General features: G+C 45.5%; 1 protein-coding gene across 1 annotated transcript in view; it reads right to left on the reverse strand.

Annotated features, from left to right (window-relative positions):
- The window catches only part of IQCM (IQ motif containing M), a gene marked incomplete at both ends in the record, with an annotated part of 194353 nt that overhangs the window by 106122 nt on the left and 65550 nt on the right, over positions 1-22681 (reverse strand). The window contains one exon of the mRNA XM_084625738.1: positions 13025-13098. Within this exon, the coding sequence (XP_084481864.1) occupies positions 13025-13098 (74 nt within the window). The remainder of the gene's footprint in view (positions 1-13024; positions 13099-22681) is intronic.

The raw sequence follows: 22681 nt of genomic DNA on the forward strand, positions 1-22681 counted from the left end.
TTTAGATCTATGCAAATGTGTAATTGGCCTGATGGCTTCTTTACCACCATCATGCCGCTTACTCAGGCTGTGCTGGTTTCTACAGGTGCTATGAAACCCCTGCTTTCCAGCTCCTTGCATACTGGATTACATAGTGCCACTGTAATTTCCGACATAGTAAGAACACAGGTTCCTTTGTGGAGCCTACTTCCAGTTTCTGTTTTCCTTTGAGGCACCCCTCATCTTTGAAAACATCCCCATATGCTCTAAAATTGCCTCTGTTGTCCAGGAGACTTCCCCTTTTGCTTTTTGCACTGTAGCTATAAAATTCTAATGCTGAACCCTGATCAGATCCAGGATTTGTATTGCTGTATTCCCTAAGAGAGGTCTGTGGTGCTTACTATCCACCAGCACAAAACTTCAGTTGGTCCCATATGTTGTTTTTCAGGAAAGTTGTTATGAGGTCAGTTTCCTATGGCCTGCATTATTCTCTCATTGTACATAATTAGAGTGCGCCTGCTCAATCTGTGTTCACGTCAAATTCAACCTGAGGAATCACACTGCAGAAGGCCCCACTCTCCAGCTGAAATCACACAGCACATTTCCCTATTAAAATTGTTGTATGCATGGAGGTTGGCATTGCCCCTTGTTGCTTGCCTGTCCCAACAGCTTGAACTTGATATGCTCTCAGACTCTAAGAGAAAGCCACAATGTCATTGCAGTTATTTGATGTGCTATCCTCCACTTGTACAAGTCTGACCAAATTGTCCTGGGACCTTTCTCTGCTCTTGCACACACTGTTAAATGGTTCACCTCGCCACATTCTTGCAATGATGTCCTAGTTGGGCCTGTTCTCTTTTATCCAATCATGCTGTCTCCCACAAAAAATGCATCTCACTGTGGGTATGGAACCCTGGCCACCTGCTCTCCTTCTCACTGCATGTACTTTGTGGGGTATTGTGCCTCCTAGGGCTTTCATCCTCTCTTGAGGCTTCCACAGCATACCAAGCATCTGTATAATGTAAGATCAACTTCCTAGAGCAACCGGTCCCAAGGTGGTGATCCCAAGTGCTGGAGACTATCCTGTCCTGAATCCGGGACTCTGCAAGGTCCCCAAAATTGCATGTAGCAGCCAGTGTGTGTAAGGCAGTAACATAAAGGTTATCCCTTCCCTTTCAGAAAGGTCTCTTGTGAATAATCTGTGTCGCTCCACAGTTGCATTCTGATTAGAGGAGCAATACCTCCCCGCGGCTCCAATGGCTACTATAAGGATTGAGGCAATAGTGAACAGCAGCCCTCTCTGCTTTGTCCCCCAAATAGATAAAATAATAGTTTTACTTTCCTGACATTGATCCCTCCTGCCTGGCCAGGTCTGCATACAGTTCAAACATCTCCTTCCACTGGGTCCATCACCGGGTTAAGTTTAGATCTGCAAAATTCAGGGCTTCAGGGGCTTCACAGTGATTATCATGACTCATGCTGCCAGCTGCTGCACTTCAGAGAACTCACAGCTCAGATGCTGTCACCATGTTTCATTCACAATGAGTGAAGCTGAATGCAAGTTAAGTTGAACAAGTGGAATTTTATGTCCTTTGGACAGCTGTGTCCATGTAGCTGAGTTGCTTCCAGCCTAATTCTCCAGTGTTCCCTGTTATCCGGGGGTCCCATCAATAACAGGTCACTCCAGGGAATATGGGTCCTCCGACTCCAGTGCTACTGATCATGATACACCTCTCAGCATGCTGGCTTCCGTGAATGCCATTCTTCTGTGCCTAACGCTCCCCATGGATTTATGGGGAGCCTGGTCACCTAACTCAAGGCTGTGAATTGCACTTAGCAGCAGGACACTTAAAAGTTAGGCACTGCCACACTAATGTAGCAATGCCTAAGTCCCCTTTGTGAATTCCTCCCTATCCCTCCCTTCCCACCTTTTGTGCCACTTCTTACAAACAAACAGCTGGCCCTTTTATTTCCCATTCTCCACCTTGGTAGGAAGATATCTTTATCTTGCCCTTTACCATAAACAACCTTTCAGTGAGGCCAGTCAGGAGTTGCTCCATTGACTTCTACTTAAAAACCAAACAAAGAAGAAATTAAGAGCTAGCAAGGTTGATGCTGAGATCCTGTGGAAGCTATAAAAAGATGGGGAAAAGTAATATTTATAATCATGATTCTCAGCAGCACTCTCATCCCTAATGACCATTTAATTCAAAACTTGTGTTATCTTTTTATAAACTCTCAACTGTTTAATGCCTTTTTTTAATTGGACATTCAGTTTTAATCTTCAGGTACTTACAAACAATTAATAGCTGAAAGATAGAATTAGCACTTCATACTTTGATTAGCAGGGTAATTAAAAAAAGAGGAGGATCCTAGTAGTCAATTTAAATCCTAATTGTTTGAATAATTAACTGTTGGAGGGTTGATCTGAACTGTTAGATTTCATCTGTTATATCAATTTAAAATTGCAGAAGCTAACTAAACAGGTAAAAACACTGGATCAGATTGTTATTTCCACTGAATCCCCTTTGCACCATTCTGGCCATGTAAAGGGGCCTTAGCGTGAGCATGAATGTAATTATGCCCACTTTAAGCCTTTTACACTGCCAGAAATGGTGTAAATAGGCTCCAGTGTAAATAAGAATCAGGCTTATTAGGAGAACCTGCCTATGTGATTACACTGTCCATATTTTAAGGTTTATAATTAAAAAAAAAAGCCACCAACACTTAAATAAGTTTTACACCAACATTCCTGTATTTGTCAGGTGACCAAGGGATTCAGCAATAATCAAATATGTCCCATAGGACAGGGGGCTGTTATATTATTACAAACAGTGCCAAACTCAGATGCTGTGCAGCGAAGAATACGTAAGTTGCTCTAATTTACAAGGCTATGATGTCATTGAGAGTTCTCAGTTAAGATAAGGTGCAAGAGCATTTAGGGTGTCATAAGAAATCCTAGTTGCTATTATGTACTGGTTTTAAAAGATATCTTAACACACTATGTTAATATGATGTGACTTTCTTCTTTTTTAAAAAATGTGTTTCATCTCAAGGAAGAACAGGACTCTTGTGTCTCAAGCACTGGGCCCATGCTCAGGAGATTTGGGTTAAATTCTGGTTCTGCCACAGATCTCCTGTATGACCTTGAGCAGATCAGTGAGGCCCAGATTTTTAAAGGTATGTTTAGGTGTTGCAGCATTCATCGTTACAATGCCTAACTGATTTAGGTACCTAATTTTTCAGTAGGACACATCTCGATCTTCCCTGCCTGTTTTAGCTGCCCACATACATAAGGCACTGGTAGAAATAAAGGCACAAGCTGACCCCCTTATTTAGCCTCCCCCTTTTAAGAACAGCAGCTCAGGTACTGTTTCTAAGATTGCCGTTATTGTTAGTGATATGTTTCCAGTGCCTAATGGCCAACTTAATGTGAAATGGTTCATATTACAGATACAGCCACTCAATCAGTACTAATTGTACCTTTGTTGTCAGCCTCAGCAGCACGCCCACATACTCAGTGGGTATGTGGAATATATCCCCACTCCCAGAGATGGTCCCTGCAGAGCAAGGTTGAGCGATACTGACAGTTGAATGAGTGTATCCACTTTAAGGCTATTCTAAAATATTGCCACTTAGTTTGGAATTGGAATAGATTCTGCATTTCTTTTAATTAAAGAATTTATGAAACATCCTCAAACAGACCAACCAGACTTAAATTTTTAGCTACTACTTTAGTGTCCAAGTGAAATCCTCATTTTGTTTACTTAGTAGAAATGTACCAGACAGACTACAAACAGAGAAGAACAAAGCCTCAGAAAATGCATTTACAAAGGTTTGCTTTTCAGGATTGATATTACAAGTAATTAGCGTGACATTTAATAAATGACATTTCTAAGAACTGCTAAAGCTAACTTAACAGGCAAATAAAACAGCCTTGTTTTGTTTTTAAAAAGCTATTTGCATTGTAGCACATTTTATGCAAAGTGTTTTTGCAAACACATGTTTAAAACATCCTTTGTATACATCAAGCTTACTATTACAGTGTTCTCAACTTAGCACAAACTCCGATTAAATGAATTGTGATAAAAAAGGAAATATATTTCCATATCCCAATTCAGTCAGTATATACTGTAACTGAATGGACTCATTCTATAGTTAAAATAGATTAATCCTTGCTTAATGTAATGCAGTTTTTCTAAACATAATTCAAGCAGTAAACAATTCAGTCTCCACTTTAGTTTTTCTTTGAATAAAGAAGAGTGAGATATGGTATAATCACATTTTGTACAACTTTCTCTAATCCTCAATATCCAGTTAGGATAGTAGGAAATAATGGTAGCTGCTTTGAACAATCTGGATTTATCCTTGAGCCCTGCTACCCAGTGCTGAAGATACATTTGTTTATATAAACCATATTTTAGTGCCTTAAAAAAAACAAGGCGATCCAGGATATTAATTAGAAATTTGGTTGTCTTTGCTGATCTAAAAGTTTCGCCATGTTAAGGAGAAAGTTAAGTGTCCTACCTACATCATGGATTCATCAGCGTTGTTTTAGTACTTAAGAAATCTTGAAGCCTCTTCACTAGCCTAACAAATTTCACTGTCACTTGCCTCACTCTGTTTAGCTAGCATAATTAAAATTGACAGCACAGGAGAGAGGGCGGAGCGGTCAATCTGGACTGCTACATACAAACTGAGCTCCCACAAAATGGCCTTATAAACCATTTTTTGGCAGGAAGTGCATGATTTGGGAGCCTGAGTGAAATCCTGGCCCCATTGAAGTCAATTGGAGTTTTGCCATTGTTTACAATGGGCCCAGCATTTCACCCAATCTCTCTGCTATGGAATTGTGGCTAAACGGCATGGCTCCACCTATAGTAAAGTATACAAACTTATAAAAGCTAAGGGAAAGGAACTGTGAGATAGCTGAACAACAGAGGTAAGAGATAGTAAATAATATTAGAGTGAGTGTCCTTGAGGCAGGAATAAAATAGGATATTTAAAACTATTTGTAAAGCTGGTTAAAAAACAACAACAGCTTTTGTGACATTAAAAAAGGAAATTTTTATTCCAAAGGTTTAAAAAGGGAATATTTTATCTGAAATTTATCATAAAAAGAATTATTGAAAAATTTCATTTAGAAAATTTTCAGGAGGGCAGGCTTCTTCCTCTTCCCCCCGCCCTTCTATTAATTTTGCAACCCACCTCCCACCCCACCCCAAAAAAAAAAAGAGGTGGTAGGGAAAGGAAATAGAAAATGAAAAATAAAACTCCATTGTCAGGTTTTGTCAAAAATAAAATGGAAAATTTTGGAAAAAACTAGAATTTCTCATGAAAATTTCCATTTCCTGTAAAAGGCCATTTTTCAAATTTTTTTTTCAATTTTGACTAACTTTACTATTTTGGCATAGCATGGGAACTAGGGATTGTGGGGGTGCTGCAGCACCCCCAGGTTTTATGCAGGTCTCCACTCTGGTCCCACATGCATGGTCCTGGCTGCCGGCCCTGTGCCCAGGCTCTGCTCCTGGCCCCGCCCCCACCTGTTGCTCCAGCCTCAGCCCCCTTACAGTCCAGGTCCCCCCTTCCCAGAGACACAGTCCTGCTCCTGGCCCCAGTTGGGGTGGGGGGGCAGACAGGGGTAAGGAGGCTGGCTTTCAGGACCTCCACTATTAAAAATGTTCCAGCACTACTGTATTTGGGCCACATTTTTGAAGATTTAGAAATATCCACTAAGATTGGTAGAGCATACATAGAGCCTTCCATTGCCCATCACTGCACAATTACAGTATGGAAATGAAGATTATGACAGTAACTAGGATTCAACCTCACTGAAGTAACACTGGAACTGCAAAATCCTACAGAGGCAGGAACAGTGGCAAAAATACCAGCAGCTTTTATGTACCAGGCTGCTTCTAGGGCTATCACCTGTGGAGTTGGACCAGTGTGGGAGCAATCATGGGAGATTTCCCTAAAAGTCTTTAGCACAAAGATCTTAGATTTCCACACACCCTCCATAGGGCTTTCTCCATCTCTCCTTCTTTTATTGGTGTTTCTTTTCTCTCCCTTTTCTCTTAGGGTCTCAACCCAAGGTTTTTCTTACCACAGAGCTCTCCCTTTCCCTCTCCCTCTCCCCACCTTTTCCTGCTTACCTCAAGTCTCACTTCCCATCCATCCTCAGAGTGTCTCTTTCTTGCACTGGTGTGTCTAGCTCACTCTGATCCCAACCTTCATGCTCAAGTAAACTCAGGCAAAAGGGAACCCATTCCTAACTCCCCAATCAGGCCCTATTCCATGGATGTCCTTTGCCTTGATCATACAAGTCTTTCCATGATTTAAAGTACTCAGTCTGACCCCTAGACGCACATGGACAAGTTCCATAATAGTGAAAATGCAAAGAAAAGGTGGGGAAAGAGTCCTGTATACATATAAATGTATCATGCTCCCTTAGAAAAAGCCCTTTGAATTGCAGACTCTTCCCTTCCCCTACTCTTGCCACCATAGGTTATTTTTTAAATGTGTTTTTGCAGCAGTTCTTCACTGAAGTGAGCAGTGCTACTTTGGGACCTTGGTACTTGTGCAGTAATTACTATTCTTCAGTTCTGTATTTAATAGGCAAGTGAGAGTACTACTAAAAATATAGCAGTGCTCATAAAGATTGTCTACTGGATCCTTGTAGAAATACATCTGAAGATGCCATCCCAAAACAAGCTCTGTTCACTTCGGTGGTGTTTTTTGTTAAGGGCTGTTGCAAATGAGAAGAAAAAAAAACAGGACAGAAAGTACAGAGGAAGGAACGAAACCTGTGGTTCAGAATGTCTCTGCCTTTGCTACAGCAGCAAAAGTCTATTTTATCATATATGCAGAATGAGATTATTTACTCAAATACTTCAGAAACTATGACCGCTCTAAGGGCTCTAAACTACCCTTGATTTCATTGTCAACAGAATATTTAAATGCCACAAGCAATGTAGTATGAATGTCTTTATTAAAGGTCAGATTCTGTTCCTGTCCGATGAGATGAGATCTTGCTGCCTCTTTCCTTTTTATGCTACAAGTAGTTCTTGTAAGTGCTCTGCTTATTTGAACCACTGTGTTTTTTCTCTTTTTCCCACTGCATGACACAATTTCAGTCAGTACCCTCCTTTACAAAATGAAGGGACACTTTAGATCCTTTCCCCATGAACCAGCTCCATTAGATGAGTATTTTCATATTATCAAACAAGTGTGTTTGTATGATAGATCTATTTACATGAACTGTGGGGAATCTAGCAAGAAAAATAATTTTTTCTATCTGCTTCCTGTTATAAAGTGGAAATGAACCAGAAGCACAAAGCATAACACCCACAAATTGCATAAGATATCTTGAAAATGTAGTGGAACTAGTGCTAATTACCACAACACCACCATTTTATAAAACAACAAAGTGACTGAAAAGGAAACTACATTGGAAACTAAAGATGACAGCATATCTTCATCTAATACTATTCCCTTCCCTTTGAAAATTTGGTCATATCCTTAATACACAAAATCAAGAGGTCTGAAGTCTATTGCTAGATCTGCCACAATTCCAAAAAGCAAGACACTTATTCTCCCTATGCCTCAGTCTTAACATCTATAAAAGGGACTGATGATACATACCTACCTCATTAACGTATATCAAATTATTTGAGACCTTCAGATGTTAGGTACTAGAGAAGTACAGATATTATTGTGATTAGTAGTTAAAATGTATCTCCCTACTGCAGATCAGAATGCATAAAAATAATACATAAAAAATGATAGGTTCTAAATTAGCTGTTACACAAAGAGATCTTGGGAGTCTTCATGAATAGTTCTCTGAAAAAGATCAGCTCAAATGTGCAGCATCAGTCAAAAAAGAAAGCTAAAAGAATGTTAGCAATCATTAGGAAAAGGATAGATAAGGCAGAAAATATCAAAATGCCACTATATAAATCCATGGTACACCGACACCTTGAATCCCACATGCAGTTCTGGGTCACCCCATCGCAAAAACGATATACTGTATTAGAACTGGAAAACATATAGAGAAGGGCAACAAAAATTATTAGGGGTATGGAACAGCATCCATATGAGGAGAGACTGGAACTGTTCAGCTTAGAAAAGAGATGACTAAGGGGGGGGATATGATAGAGGCAGATAAAATCATGAATGATGCAGAGAAAAAAAGCATTATTCACCCCTTCACATAACCCAAGAACCATGGGTCACCCAATAAAATTAACAGGTAAAAGGTTAAAACAAACAAAAGGAAGTACTTCTTCAATGAACAGCTTGTTGTCATGGGATGTTGTAAAGGCCAAAGGTAGAACTGGGTTCAAAAAAAGGAATAGATAAATTCATGGAGGATAGGTCCATCAATGGCTGTTAGCTAAGATGGTCAGAGTTGCAAGCCCATGCTCTGATGTTCCTAAGCTGGGCCTCAGGGGAAGAGGTGGGGCAGTGGTGGGGCCTTGGAGAAAGAGGCAGGGGAAGGGGCCAGGGTGTTCTTTTTTCAGCAATTAGAAAGTTAGCAACCCTACCTAGGTATGAAATGAGTAGGGAAGAAAAATGGATTAGGGACAGAAAATCTTTTGCAAAACACACACGTTGGACTTGACTCACTGTAAATTCTGTGCCATCAGAGGGACATTAGCAGTGGAAAGTCTATGTGGAGGTTAGTTAGAGGGGAAAGCTGAACCAAGTTCAAGTCAATGCTTAGCTGTGACTCATCTTTGTTAATGAATAAGGATGAACAAAGTCAATGGGAACTTTCTGGCATTACTTCCTGATCAAATGTGTTTGACTTTTCATACATTTATCATTATTTCCTTTGGCTTGGATTGTTTTTGACTGATATAGGGCTATCTTTAACTCACCAGTTGGTCTAGGTAAAACATTTTGGGTTCAATCATCCTTGTGTTGGGAATATCCTTGAGCAGGAGTTAAAGGTCAAGAATTTTTCAAGATTTCAAGATTTCACCTTTAGAATAGGAGGAAGGGACAGAGACTTGTCCTCCAGCAAAACATGCCAGAAGACCAGCCCACAAATCCCACAGATCCTTGAAGACCCCAGGGGACATCCAACAGGCCAGAACCACCTTCAGGGATGTTCTGTGGCTCCCACTGGTTGTGTCCCAAAGAGTTCCTCCATGCTACCCATCCCAACCCCTCATCTCTGATAGCAGTGCTCCATTGGAGTTCTGACACCAGGCTTTCCCTAGCCAGTGACTGCTACCAGGTCCCCCCACCGCATTGAAGAGGGATTCCCACTAGGAAGGAAGTACCAAAGTCTGTAATATCTTTACTTCACAAGGAGAGATTAAGAATATTATATACCACCCAGGTTCCTCCCACGAGCCTACTCCATCCCCTATGCCTACTTACAGATCCCTTGACCTGCAGAACACCCCTTTTGGATTCTGAGGCAAGAGTGGAAATGCTGACAAGAATGGGTGGTCCATTCAAGCAGGAAGGGGATAATCCACGTGTTGGTCATAGGAGCACATTCATAAGAACAGCCATACTGGGTCAGAGTAAAGGTCCATCTAGCTGAGCATCCTGTCTTCCAACAGTGGTCAATGCCAGGTGCCCCAGAGGGAATGAACAGAACAGACAATCATCAAGTGATCCATCCCCTATCATCCATTCCCAGCTTCTGGCAAACAGAGGCTAGAGACACCCCTGCCCATCCTGGCTAATAGTCATTGATGGACCTATCCTCCCTGAATTTATCTAGTTCTTTTTTGAAGATCTTTTCAGAATTACCAAGCTAGTGTTAAAAGGTGGGGGGGGGGGGCTGACACAAATACCTTTTATTTTTGTTCACTTTTGGCAAAAGATAGGCTGATATTTCTGCCATGAATTATGAAATGGACCATGCCCAGTCTTTACTGTCAACCTAAGTTATGTCTCTACTGCAAAATGGGACAACACTTTTCAAAAAAGCATGTGCACTTTTGTGCATGCCCTACTTGGCACATGCACAAGCACTGCTGTTTGTATATAAAGTTTTGGAATCACTGCTCCATATCAAGCAATTTTCTTAGTTGTATAAATTATTCGTCCTTCATAACAACGCATTAGCCTCTTCTAATTAACAATGAGTAAATTACCTTCACAAGAACTACTATTTATTGTTTAAAATAAAGCTCGGACTGGGGGAAATATCTGAAAGAACACTTCAAACATTTGGCAATTTCCATTCCGAGAGGATATTAGAAAATCTTTTCCCCCCTTACTTTACAACAGAACCAGTCAAATGATACCTGCCAGATGGTGAATATAGCTTTTTCCATCAAATAAATTTATTTGTTTGATGTAGTCAGGTATTCGAATGCTCTTTGATTAATAGTGGCAATATTAATTGACTAAATTAGACAAAACATTTCTCTTATATGTTCCTGACCATTTCCACCACCACCTCTTATCAGTGCCTATTTACCAATGATAAAAGCTATCATAATCTAAGACGGAATCCCTTTGAGCTCAAAACTGTCTGTACAACTTGTAGATAACAGTGCCTTTTTTACTAATGGAACAAAACCTGCATTGTACAAAAAAATAACGAAATATGAAAATGTAAAAATTTACAGGAAATGTTAAACATTTGTTCTTGAAAGAAAGTTTATACAGATAACCATGTATTTATGTTGATCCATTAGCAGAGAAGAAATGACAGGTAGAGTTTTTGTGATGTATAACATGTAGTGTGCTTAAGATCAGCTTTCTGTCAATTCTATAAAATTATGAGTACAGAAAAGCTGGTACTAACAAAATGATCAATAAGTTAGTTTTAAACAGTCCTACAATCCAATCAGCACAGACCCATACTTAAGTCCACATGGAGTACCAGCAATGAAATCTCTGGAGCACCACATAAGCTCCCGCCATGCACATCAGACACTACATTTCAGAGCAATAGTCTCCAACAAAGACAGTATCCACAGACTGAGAACTACTGCATTGCAGGTTTATTCACAACAGGATTGGATATTTTTCTTTAACCTCTGCAGTTTACTATTTGTATTACAATTACATTACAATTTTTAACATTCTTCTATGCTACTAATAAAGAGCAAGATTATCTTGTCCTATGCCCCCGACTCTATTGTATGGGCTACAGACATCCTAGGTCACAGGGAGTGGGGGAGGGAAGGCACTAAAGGCCTGCTATTCCCCTCCTGCACAGGTTGGGACAGAGTGGGTGGTAGAAGCAGGGAACAGGTAGAGCATAAACTAACCTCCTCCCCCTCAATATGTTGGCCAGCAGAGCTCAGCCAGATTGAAGAGGAAAGTAGTCCAAAACTGGGATAGACAGCAGCAAATTGTTTTCTCCCTGCAACAAGGGGTGGACCAGAGAGGGACTTGGAATCAAGAGTCACAATTCCCTCCCTGACCTTCAAGGATTATACATAATCTAGAGCAGATTGTTATATTGCAATCTAGACCCAAAGAACAACAAAATAAAGCTGTTAGTGCTTCATTATCAGCACATCGTAGATATGCTCAAAATATGCCTGATGTTTATCTACAGGGCAAATACTGTTCTGTAGCTTTTCTGGGGTTTTTTTCTATAGTATGAAAAAATTAAGATTGTGCATGTGCAGCTATCTCGACAACAATTAACAGAAAGAATGGATTTCTATTCATTCTGAATGTCTGATGCTTCCAGAACTCAGCGTTGCCTTTTTTCTTTTTTAAATAGCCTTATCTTTTCCCATGCTAAGACTGTCTGGTGCACAGAAAAAAAAAGGTAAGATCAAAACAGACAGATACATGGGCTGACTGTTGCTAAGTACAGTAGAACAACAAAATGTTTTGTGACTATCATGATTCAAAGTCTGGTAATCTCTGTTAGAGCCCTCAATGTAGGTCTACACTGCAATTAAACACCCATGGCTGGCACATGCAAACTCACTCGGGATTATGGGGCTCGAGCTGAGAGGCTGCTTAATTGCAGTGTAAACATTCAGGCTTGGGCTGCAGGTTGAGCTCTGGGACTCTCCCATCTCTCACGGTTCTAGAGCCTGGGCTCCACCCTGAGCCGGAATGTCTATCCCACAGTTAAACAACCCCTTAGCCCGAGCTCCCTGGGCCCGGGTCAGCTGGCACAAGCCAGCCACAGGTTTCTAATTTCAGTGCAGACATACCCAGTGAGGCAATTATAGCAAACACATTTTTCCTTGATTAGCAGAAACAGTAACAAACTCAATTCAGACAAACATCTCATTTGCAGAAAGGTCCAGCAATTTTACCCAGTTTTCAGTGCACACTGACTGATGAAAAAGTTCAAAGAGTCAGTGATTAAATCTCCAGTCCCTCATCAGGATCCATTAGTGTAGACCCCTTCAGCCATGCAGAGTCACATCATTGTCAATGGGTATCCGTAAAGGTGCAGGGGTGCCTGCTACCAGATTCTGATGCAGAACTAGGAGTCTAAAATGGTACAAGAATGCAATTCATCCTGACTCCCGCCCCCATTACTCTGTTATAGTCAGTGACTATACAGGATTGTTAACAGCAATGGTATTGTCAATCAGCCAACAAGAGTTCTTACCTATGTGCAGTCACCAAAGCTTTCTTGCCACAGGGTTGACAGAATCTTTCATATGTATTCAGCATATATGTAGTATATTGCAGCAGAAAGATAGGAATCAAAGCATTGGTGCAGGTAAACCATCCTGTAACTGCATTTTCTGATTCAGGATCAGGCTACACAGTAACTTCCTTCTATCAGTTCTAATGACACATACAGGATTCAAGGCAGCTCACAAAGCTTGACCACCGGGATTTCAAAGGATATCTACTCAATGGTATCCTTGGAATACATGAACACTTAGGCTTACAGTGAATTATTAACTAGCCAAGATTAATGTCTTTATTTCCTTCTACCTTTCCCCGGAACTTCTAAACTCAAAGTGAGATATTGCTTCAAAATACTTGCATCATAACATTTAAAAATATAAAGAAAAGAAAGAACTTTTATAATGAATGCAACATAATGCAAATAAAATCTAATGCCATTAAAAAGAACAACATTTACCTTTGTACTGCACCTGAAGCCAAGGAATGTCATCATGCACGCATGTGGAAACACTGGGTAAATTGAAGGCCTCACTTGAAAATGCAAGATAAATTCACATCATTTAGCTTTTATATATTCCCTATATTACAGGCTTAAATGATGAGATCAACTACTATACAGTATAAATTGTCATTTTTTCAGTGTTTAAAATATTATTTAAGGAGGAATCACATTTTCTTAAAAAAAATAATCCATTATCAACGGAACTGGGTGGCTTTGGGACTTTCTAATGGGATGGAGTGTTTAATTTCTAGATTAGATGTTCTGCTCCCAATCTGTTATGCCCTAAAGTTATTACCATCCAACAGCTGTTTGGCGTCAATGTGAAATAAGTAAATGGACTCAGTCCAAGCTCTCCAGCTCCTAGTGGACAGGCTTCCTACATCACAAAAATCAACACAACTGCCACCCTTTTTGGTAGTGTCAATAGAGAAGCCAAGGAGTGAATGAGCATGGAGACACAATTACCATGTCAACCCTGGAAATTACAGCATTTATGCATATTGGCAGAGAAGAAGAGGATCTTGTGATGCCTATGTGCATGCTATCCTGTAAGATGGGCTTTTATGCAAGACTACCATAAGCACTAAAAGAGAAATCACTTAAAACAGAAAACATCCCACACCGTTCAACACTGATTGTTGTAGTCATTCTCCTCACTATGAACCAAACTATGGTCTGGCTTGTGTGACTGCCCAAGGCTGTAAGAGGGGATAAGAGGTACCCTTACGCCCCCATGCTGGCTACCCAGGCCTCAGGTAGCAGCCTGAGGAGAACAACCTCCCACAACATCCCCCTCCCAAACAAATGAGTGAGAGTAGCCGGACCTTTGGCTTATTCCTTCCTCCCAACACTGCCAAACTGCCTTTTGGTCTGTTTCAGGGTTGTTTTTCTGAAGAATCCCATTCATTTTAAATGTTACATTCAAAGTAGTTTATTAATAAGCCTTTCTGAGGTGTCATGCAGGATGTTTTTCAGAAATTTTAAAAAAAATGCACGTTCTAGTCTGAACATGAAGTATGGGGAGATAGTCATTGCTCAGCTATTCACATGTTCTCTGAATTAGTTAAAGTGTGAACTTGGTCACAATAACGTGTGGTTTCAGTCTCAGTCCAGTAAGCAAACATCCCACCCATTTGATTTGTCCCATTTTAATCAATGTTGTTGCACTACCATTTAGTTTTACATATTGACTGCTATGGAAAAGTTACATGCCAGACAGTGACACAGTGCATGTTTGTCCCAGAGCTCAGTTCCCAGCATTACTATAAAATGACTGTGAGCTGCAAGAGCATCAGCACAAGAGCAGCTCGGATTCAAACATGGATGTTGGCATGCAAATGCACCCACCAGGTATTCCCATAGCCAGTAATAACACAGGGAACTTTTAAACCCAGAGCAGCATTTTTATGCCTAATGTGTAACCAGGGATATGAGCGTGCATATATTAGCAACAAGTCAATAGAAAATTCAGAGGGAGGGTACCAGTACTATAGTACGTGTATATTTTCGCCTTAGGCGTTTTAGATTTGTTAGTATCCCAACTTATACAAAAATTTAGATATGGCTTTAGGACTCTGGACAGAAATGGAGCGGTCTACCTTGCTCTCTGTTAGTGCTTTTATGCCCATATCAGTAATATTGAGAGCATTCGTAGTTCTATTTGGTTTTGTGATGGGGCGGACTGGCCCCACACTGGGAATGAGAAGGTCAACGCTTCCCTGCTGGCAGAGGAAGCCATGCCCCTGAGGCTCTGCTGGGCATGCTCCAACAGAGAGTCAAGTATAAAAACTGGCAGAGCCTCAGGGGCATAGAACCGGCAAAGAAGCCGGGAGGAGGGATAACCTCACCCCGCCCCGGAATCAAAGGGGTTGACGAGGTACAAAACCCGCCACAAGTGGTGGAGAATGTGGGCATTGACCAGGGCCTACTAGAAGGACCCACCTGTACAAGATGGAGACTGACAAGCTCCTAAAATGGCTGCTGGAAAACCAGCAGCAACAGGCTGTACAACAGCAACAACAGCAGACTCACCTGTTACAGCAGCAACTGCAGGCAGCAAAGCCACAAAAATCCCAGCAACAGCTGGTTCGGGAGTTAGCCGCCCAGCAGCAAGGGAGTCAAGATTTACTCTTTCAACAGATGGCAACCTTGTTGAAAACGGCAGCCACTCCTCCCCCCAACCCAGCTGGAGGAGGGTCAGGGGAGGGCTGCGAGGGACTACCGGTGCGGCTGTCGAAGATGGGGCCTGGGAACGACCCCGAGCCTTCCTAGTAACTTTTGAATGTGTAACTACAGCCACTCAGTGGCCCCTCAAGCATTGGGCCACTATTCTCGCCCTGTATTTAACGGGACCCACGCAGGACGCTTATCGCAATCTTGACCCACAGGAGGCACTGCAATATGAGAAGGTTAAGGCCACCATCCTAGACCAGATGGGCATCAGTCCGGAGACGTATCGACAGAGGCTGCGTCGAGAGAAATATCCGCCAGGGGCCAGAACACAGGCCATAGCCCAGGTCTGCAACCTCTGTTGGAGGTGGCTAGAGCCTGATTGCCATACTAGTTGCCAGGTGGCCGAGGCTGTGGCGCTGGAGCAGTTCCTCCGGATCCTTCCCACCGGGGAGAAGGAGTGGGTGCAGCAACACTGGCCGAAGACCCTCGCAGAGGCTATGTCCCTCATCGAAGACTTCATGACGGCAGAGCCAGAAGAGCGAGCGGGTCTTAAGATAAGGACTTCAAGGGGGGAGACCGACTCCCAGAAGGAGCGGCGCATAAGACCGGCGGGGGAGATGCCCATTTGCTTGCCCAGCAACCCCCAAGATCCGGGCCCCTCAGCAGCGTGTCCTGGGACCAAGAGGACCCTTCTGGGGAGTCAAACGTACTGCAAGGCACCCTACCCACGGAGTGGAATCACGATAGATGCTACCAGTGCGGACAAAGGGGGCATTTCAGGAGAGAGTGCCCCTACATGGACTGTAATTATGGACAGGTCCTGATGGAAGACCAATGAGCCCAGAAGGATGGGCCATCGAAGATGGTGATCCCAGTGCAAGTGGAGGGAACCCCAACCTTAGCACTGGTGGACTCGGGTTGCAGCCAGACTGTCATTCGCATGGGACTGGTAGAGGATTCCCTTCCCACTGGGGCCCCGATAAAGTTACAACGTATACATGGGGATGTGAAGTCTTACCCCACCATCTGGGTACAACTGGAAGTCTCCCAAAGGGAGGTGCATTGCTTAGTGGGGGTGGCCCCTAGACTAGCGTACCCCATGGTCTTGGGTTGCGACTGGCTGGGTTTCACCAGTCTTATGCGGGGTGGAGCAGGCAGCCCGTGAAGAGGAAGAGAGCCCACTATGGGAGGTATGGTTTGTTGGGCCAACCTGGGCCACAAGACCCCTTGGAGGGGACATTGAGAGGGCCTGAAGTAACCGAAGGGAGCCAAGCCCTGACCGATGGTTCGACAGGGGAAGAGACGAGGTGGCTGGATGTTGATGGAGATTTCCTGGAGGAACAGAGAGGGGACTCCAGCCTTAGTCGAGCCTGGGAACAAGTGATCAGCCAGGATGGAGAGGCCCAGTCTCGGCAATATCGGCCCCAAGGCCCCCATTTTGAAATCTACAAAGACTTACTTTGTTAAGTGGCCCAGGAGCCAGAGACACGAGCCAAGGTGCGCCAATTGTTGGTCCCCCAAAGGTTCCAAAGAGCACTGCTCCGCCTGACCCATGTGGTCCCCTGGGTGGGACATTTGAGGCGAGAAAAGACCTTCCTATGAGTTGCCCAACTGTTTTTCTGGCCAGGCATACACCAAGAGGTCCAGGATTACTGCGCCTTTTGCCCAGAGTGCCAGAAGGCCAACCCAAAGGGGGTACCCAGGGCCCCCCTGGTGCCTCTACCAGTGATTGGCACTTCTTTCAAATGGCCTCGACCTGGTGGGGCCCCTGGAGAAAAGTAGCTCAGGGCATAGATACATCCTGGTCGTAGTAGACTATGCAACTAGGTATCCAGAGGCAGTACCCTTACGAACAACTATGGGCCCCGTGATCGCCAATGAGCTATTACAGATATTTTCCTGGGTGGGATTGCCATGAGAGATATTGACAGACCAGGGGACTAATGTAACCTCCAAGTTGATGGCAGAGCTCTGCAGACTACTGAACATCCGGGCCCTTAAAACCTCTGTCCACCATCCCCAGACAGACGGATTGGTAGAACGCTTTAATAGGACCCTGAAGGCAATCCTGCGGAAATTCATGGGGGACGACCCCCACCAGTGGGACAAGTACCTGCCAGCACTCCTCTTCACCATACGCAAGGTTCCACAGGCTTCCACCGGGTTCTCCCCATTTAAGCTCCTCTACGGGAGACGACCCCGGGGGATTTTGGACCTCTTGAAAGAAACCTGGGAGGAGCAAGAGACCCAGGTCAAAAGTTCGGTCCAGTATATCCTCCATTTGAGGGATCGGCTTCGGGAACTGGGCACCCTAGCGAGGGAGAACCTGTTACAAGTACAACGCAACCAGCAGATCCAGTACAATCGAGGGACGAAGATGAAGAACTTCGAACCGGGGGACCGAGTTCTGCTGTTACTGCCCTCCTCTAAGTCTAAATTATTAGCCAAGTGGCAAGGACTGTTCAAGGTGGTTCTGCAGGTGGGGCCCACTGATTATGAGATCCGGCTGTCCGGACGACGAAGGGACACCCAAATATACCATATGAACCTGCTGAAGGCATGGAAGGACCGAGAGAGTGTTTTATGATTGCCCCATACCCCCCAGAGCCCAAACTTGGGCCCTTAGCCAGAGAGTGTAAGGAGCCGGGCATGGTAGCCATTGGCCAAGAGCTCAACCCTACGCAGCAAGAACAGATATGGCAGGTGGTGGCCGCATTCCCCATGGTACTGTCCGCTCAACCAGGGAAAACGACGGTGACCAGCCACCACATCGCCGCTATCCCCAGCCAAAAGGTGAGAGAGAACCACAGCCCGCTCCCTAAGAAAATGTGGGAGACTGTGTGGAAGAAGTTGGAATTGATGTTAACCCTGGGGGTGGTGGAAGAATCGAGGAGTGACTGGAGAAGTCCCATAGTACTGGTCCCCAAGCCAGACAGTTCAGTGAGATTTTGCATAAACTTTCGCAAAGTGAATGCCATCTCTCACTTTGACGCCTACCCCATGCCACGGGTGGATGAGTTACTGGAGAGACTAGGACAGGCAGAATTTATCTCCACCCTGGATTTGACCAAAGGGTACTGGCAGATCTCTCTGACACCTACCTCACAAGGAAAGACAGCCTTTCCTACGCCATTCAGTCTTTTCCAATTTACAGTGATGCCCTTCGGGTTACATGGTGCCGAGGCTACATTCCAGTGGCTCGTAAACCAGGTACTGAGCCCCCACAGTTTGTATGCCGCGGCATACATTGATGACTTTGTTTATAGCTCCAGCTGGGGAGACCATATTCGGCACCTAACCAAGGTACTACAAGCCCTGGGCAACGCAGGCCTCACGGCGAATCCGGCCAAGTGCCATTTAGGACAGAGGGAGGTGACTTATTTAGGCTATACGGTAGGGCAAGGGAAATTATGCTCCATGGTAGATAAGGTATGGGCTTTGAAGGACTACCCCACCCCTAAATCCAAAAAAACAGGTACAACAGTTCTTAGGGTTGGCGGGGTATTATCAGCGATTTGTCCCTAATTTCTCGACACTGGCTGCCCCCTTGACGGGCCTAACAAAGAAAACACAGCCCCAGGAGGTCCAATGGACAGAGGAACGTGAGGGCGCCTTTCATGCACTCTGAGAACAACTGACCTGGGAGCCTGTGTTAACCCAACTAGACTTTACGAACCCCTTCATTCTCCAGACGGACACATCTGGAGTAGGTATAGGAGCTGTCACAAGAGGTAGAGGGGGAAGACCACCGCATTTTGTACCTCAGCCAGAAACTCTTTCCACGCAAGACATACTACTCTACCATAGAACGGGAGGCCCTCACAGTTAAGTGGTCAGTTGACACACTGCGATACTACTTGCTGGGGAACCACTTCTTCTTAGTGACTGATCATGCCCCCTCTCCGCTGGATCAACAGCATGAAAGAAACAAATGACCAAATTATGAGGTGGTATTTGTGCCTCCAGCCCTATTCCTTTCAAGTGCTGCACAGGCCAGGTAAGGCCCAAGGAAATGCGCATTTTTTCTCCCAGATAGGAGAAGAGAAGGACAAGGAAGGGGATGGGGCAGTGGAAACCCCTACCATTGTTCTAAGGGGGAGGGTGTGTGAGGGGGCAGACTGGCTCCAAACTGGGAATGAGAGGGTCAACCCTTCCCTGCTGGCAGAGGAAGCCAGGCCCCTGAGGCTCTGCTGGGCATGCTCCAACAGACAGTCAAGTATAAAAGCCTGCAGAGCTGCTCAGTCAGGGCTGGTGGCTGAGGAAGGAGGACACCCAGCGGAAGCTCCAGCCCAGGAACAGTGGCAACTCGTACAGGAGGGAGCCGAGGGGCCAGGAAGTGGGACCAGAGACTGGCAGCTGTGGGAGCCCCAGGGGCTGAGGAACCTGAAGGCCCTGATACCACAGGGACTGCTATGTTTGGAGAACTGGTAGGAAGTGACCCAGGAAAGGGAAGGGAGTGGTATCTCCCACCACTCTCAGAGCAGTGTGTTGCAGTAGGATTCTCCACTGACCCGGGGCAGATCACGTCATCAATAACAAGGCCTTTGGTTGGAGCCCGGTAAAGATGGGTGGCCCAGGCTCCCTTACCGGGGGGTCTCCCCCCCACTTTTGTGATTACGACCCCTCTCTTACCTCAAAGGAGATAGATGAACTCTGGCCACTGGGCAGCACGATCCTATGAGGGGAAGAGGACTTAGAGGGATTCTCGCCCTCAGGCCACACTGTTTTAGGAGTGCACTATAGAGACTCTGGCTATCCCACCAGAGGAAGAGAGTTTCAGAAGACTCTGGCCATTGGGCCATGCTGCTTTAGGAGTGCACTATAGGGACTCCAGCCACTAGGCCGCACTATACCAGGGGAAGAAGATTTAGAGGGACTCTGGCCATTGGGCCATACAGCCCTGACTACCAGGGAGCTTGTAGAACTGGCGTAGAAGCCAGGAAGTAGGCTCACCACCACCCCGGAATCAAATGGGTTGACGAGGTACAAAACCCGCTATAGGTTTATTTTACAAATTTGTTTTCATATTAGTATTGTGGCAAATTGCCGGCACTACTATGATGGGTCTCGTGCCCCAGGGGTCGGTTTTGTTCAATATCTTCATAAATGATCTGGAGGATGGTGTGGATTGCACTCTCAGCAAATTTGCGGATGATACTAAACTGGGAGGAGTGGTAGATACGCTGGAGGGCAGGGATAGGATACAGAGGGACCTAGACAAATTGGAGGATTGGGCCAAAAGAAATCTGATGAGGTTCAATAAGGATAAGTGCAGGGTCCTGCACTTAGGACGGAAGAACCCAATGCACAGCTACAGACTAGGGACCGAATGGCTAGGCAGCAGTTCTGCAGAAAAGGACCTAGGGGTGACAGTGGACGAGAAGCTGGATATGAGTCAGCAGTGTGCCCTTGTTGCCAAGAAGGCCAATGGCATTTTGGGATGTATAAGTAAGGGCATAGCGAGCAGATTGAGGGACGTGATTGTCCCCCTCTATTCGACATTGGTGAGGCCTCATCTGGAATACTGTGTCCAGTTTTGGGCCCCACACTACAAGAAGGATGTGGATAAATTGGAAAGAGTCCAGCGAAGGGCAACAAAAATGATTAGGGGTCTGGAACACATGACTTATGAGGAGAGGCTGAGGGAACTGGGATTGTTTAGTCTGCAGAAGAGAAGAATGAGGGAGGATTTGATAGCTACTTTCAACTACCTGAGAGGTGGTTCCAGAGAGGATGGTTCTAAACTATTCTCAGTGGTAGAAGAGGACAGGACAAGGAGTAATGGTCTCAAGTTGCAGTGGGGGAGGTTTAGGTTGGATATTAGGAAAAACTTTTTCACTAGGAGGGTGGTGAAACACTGGAATGCGTTGCCTAGGGAGGTGGTGGAATCTCCTTCCTTAGAAGTTTTTAAGGTCAGGCTTGACAAAGCCCTGGCTGGGATGATTTAATTGGGGATTGGTCCTGCTTTTGAGCAGGGGGTTGGACTAGATGACCTCCTGAGGTCCCTTCCAACCCTGATATTCTCTGATTCTATGACCCCACCCTCCGTCACGTCCTTTTGTTCTGCCGGCAAGTGCAGCTTTTACCGCCGCTGCTGGCACGTGACGGAGAGGTACTTGAGGGGTCCTTCCTAGTCCCCTACCAGGGAGCCCGCTATCGGGTCTACTATTACACAGGAGGGGCCCGGTGCTACCTCTGCCGATCAGCGGGGCATGTCCGAAGAGACTGCCCCTTGGCCCGGTGAGGAGGGGCACCTGAGACCCCCAAAACCCGGCAGGACATCGGCTCCGTCATTGCTGATGCCCCTGGCCACCCGAGATCTGCAACCACCTCTCCTCCTGCTCGGTCCACCGCTGCTTCTGCCCAGGCCCAAGAGATACCTCCCCTACAACGCCCAAACAAGCGAGGGAGCCCCACCCTTGCTGTTAACAATCCAGCAGAGCCTATGGAGGAGGGTGCAGCAAAGATATTACCGGGCATAGGAGAGGGCCCGCCCCAAGGAGAACCGCCCCCCCCATGTTGCCTCATCGTTACCCCCCCGAGCCCCTGAACTACCGCCTCTGCTCCCCGACACGACCCCTACTAACCAGCCCCCGGACGATGCTATGGAGGGCTGGACCCTAGTCCAGGGAAAGCGAGGCAAGCGGAAGTCCCGAGCTCCACTGCACCCATCCAATGCGGAGGCCCTCCGGAAGACCAGGAAGGGAGGCACTGACACTGAGCCTTCCGCTATGCCCACGAGAGAGATCCATCTGCCGGTGTCAGGAGGGAAAGATAAAATAGCACTGGAAGGTAGAATCTCCCCTCCACGGGAGACCCTCCCCTCCGAGACCCCTGAGGAAGCCCCTTCTGCCCGAATATCACCCGAACCCCCCGCGAACCCTGAAGCGACTGTCGTAGCGGACGCCAGAGGGGAGTCCCCCGGGGTGGCAGAAGACGACCTTTCCTCCATGTATGAGGAGATCGAGGCCCTAGGTTTGACCCCGGTCACCCAGGGAGAGAATGACCTACTGCCGGCTGGCCTCGATCTGGGCAACCTTACCCCGGTCCCCCTTTCCCCATGCTTCCTCCCCCTAACCGCCTTCCCAGGTGAGCACCCTGCAGAAGGTGGTCCACCACCTGAAGCCATGGCTGCCAAATCCACCACAGAGCCTGCGCCTAGCATCACTGGGAGCCCCCTCCCCACTCCCTTAACCCTCGAATCTGTTCGGGAGGCACCACCTCTCAGCTGCTTGCCTCTCGAAGCCCAGAGCCTCGCCTCTGCCCCCACCCCCACCCCTGTCCCTGCCCAATCCACCTCCTCCTGCAATGCCATTGCTACCCCTGGGGTTATTTCTTTCCCGTTTTTTGCGGATCCCCCCCAAGGAGCAGTCTTTGGGTTTTCCTGCCGTGACTCATTAGGAGCTGCAATTTTCCCTCCGCCATCCTCTTCTACCCCAA

Source organism: Lepidochelys olivacea (genome assembly GCF_965140295.1).
Source record: "Lepidochelys olivacea isolate rLepOli2 genome assembly, chromosome: 4".
Classification (NCBI taxonomy): domain Eukaryota; kingdom Metazoa; phylum Chordata; order Testudines; family Cheloniidae; genus Lepidochelys; species Lepidochelys olivacea.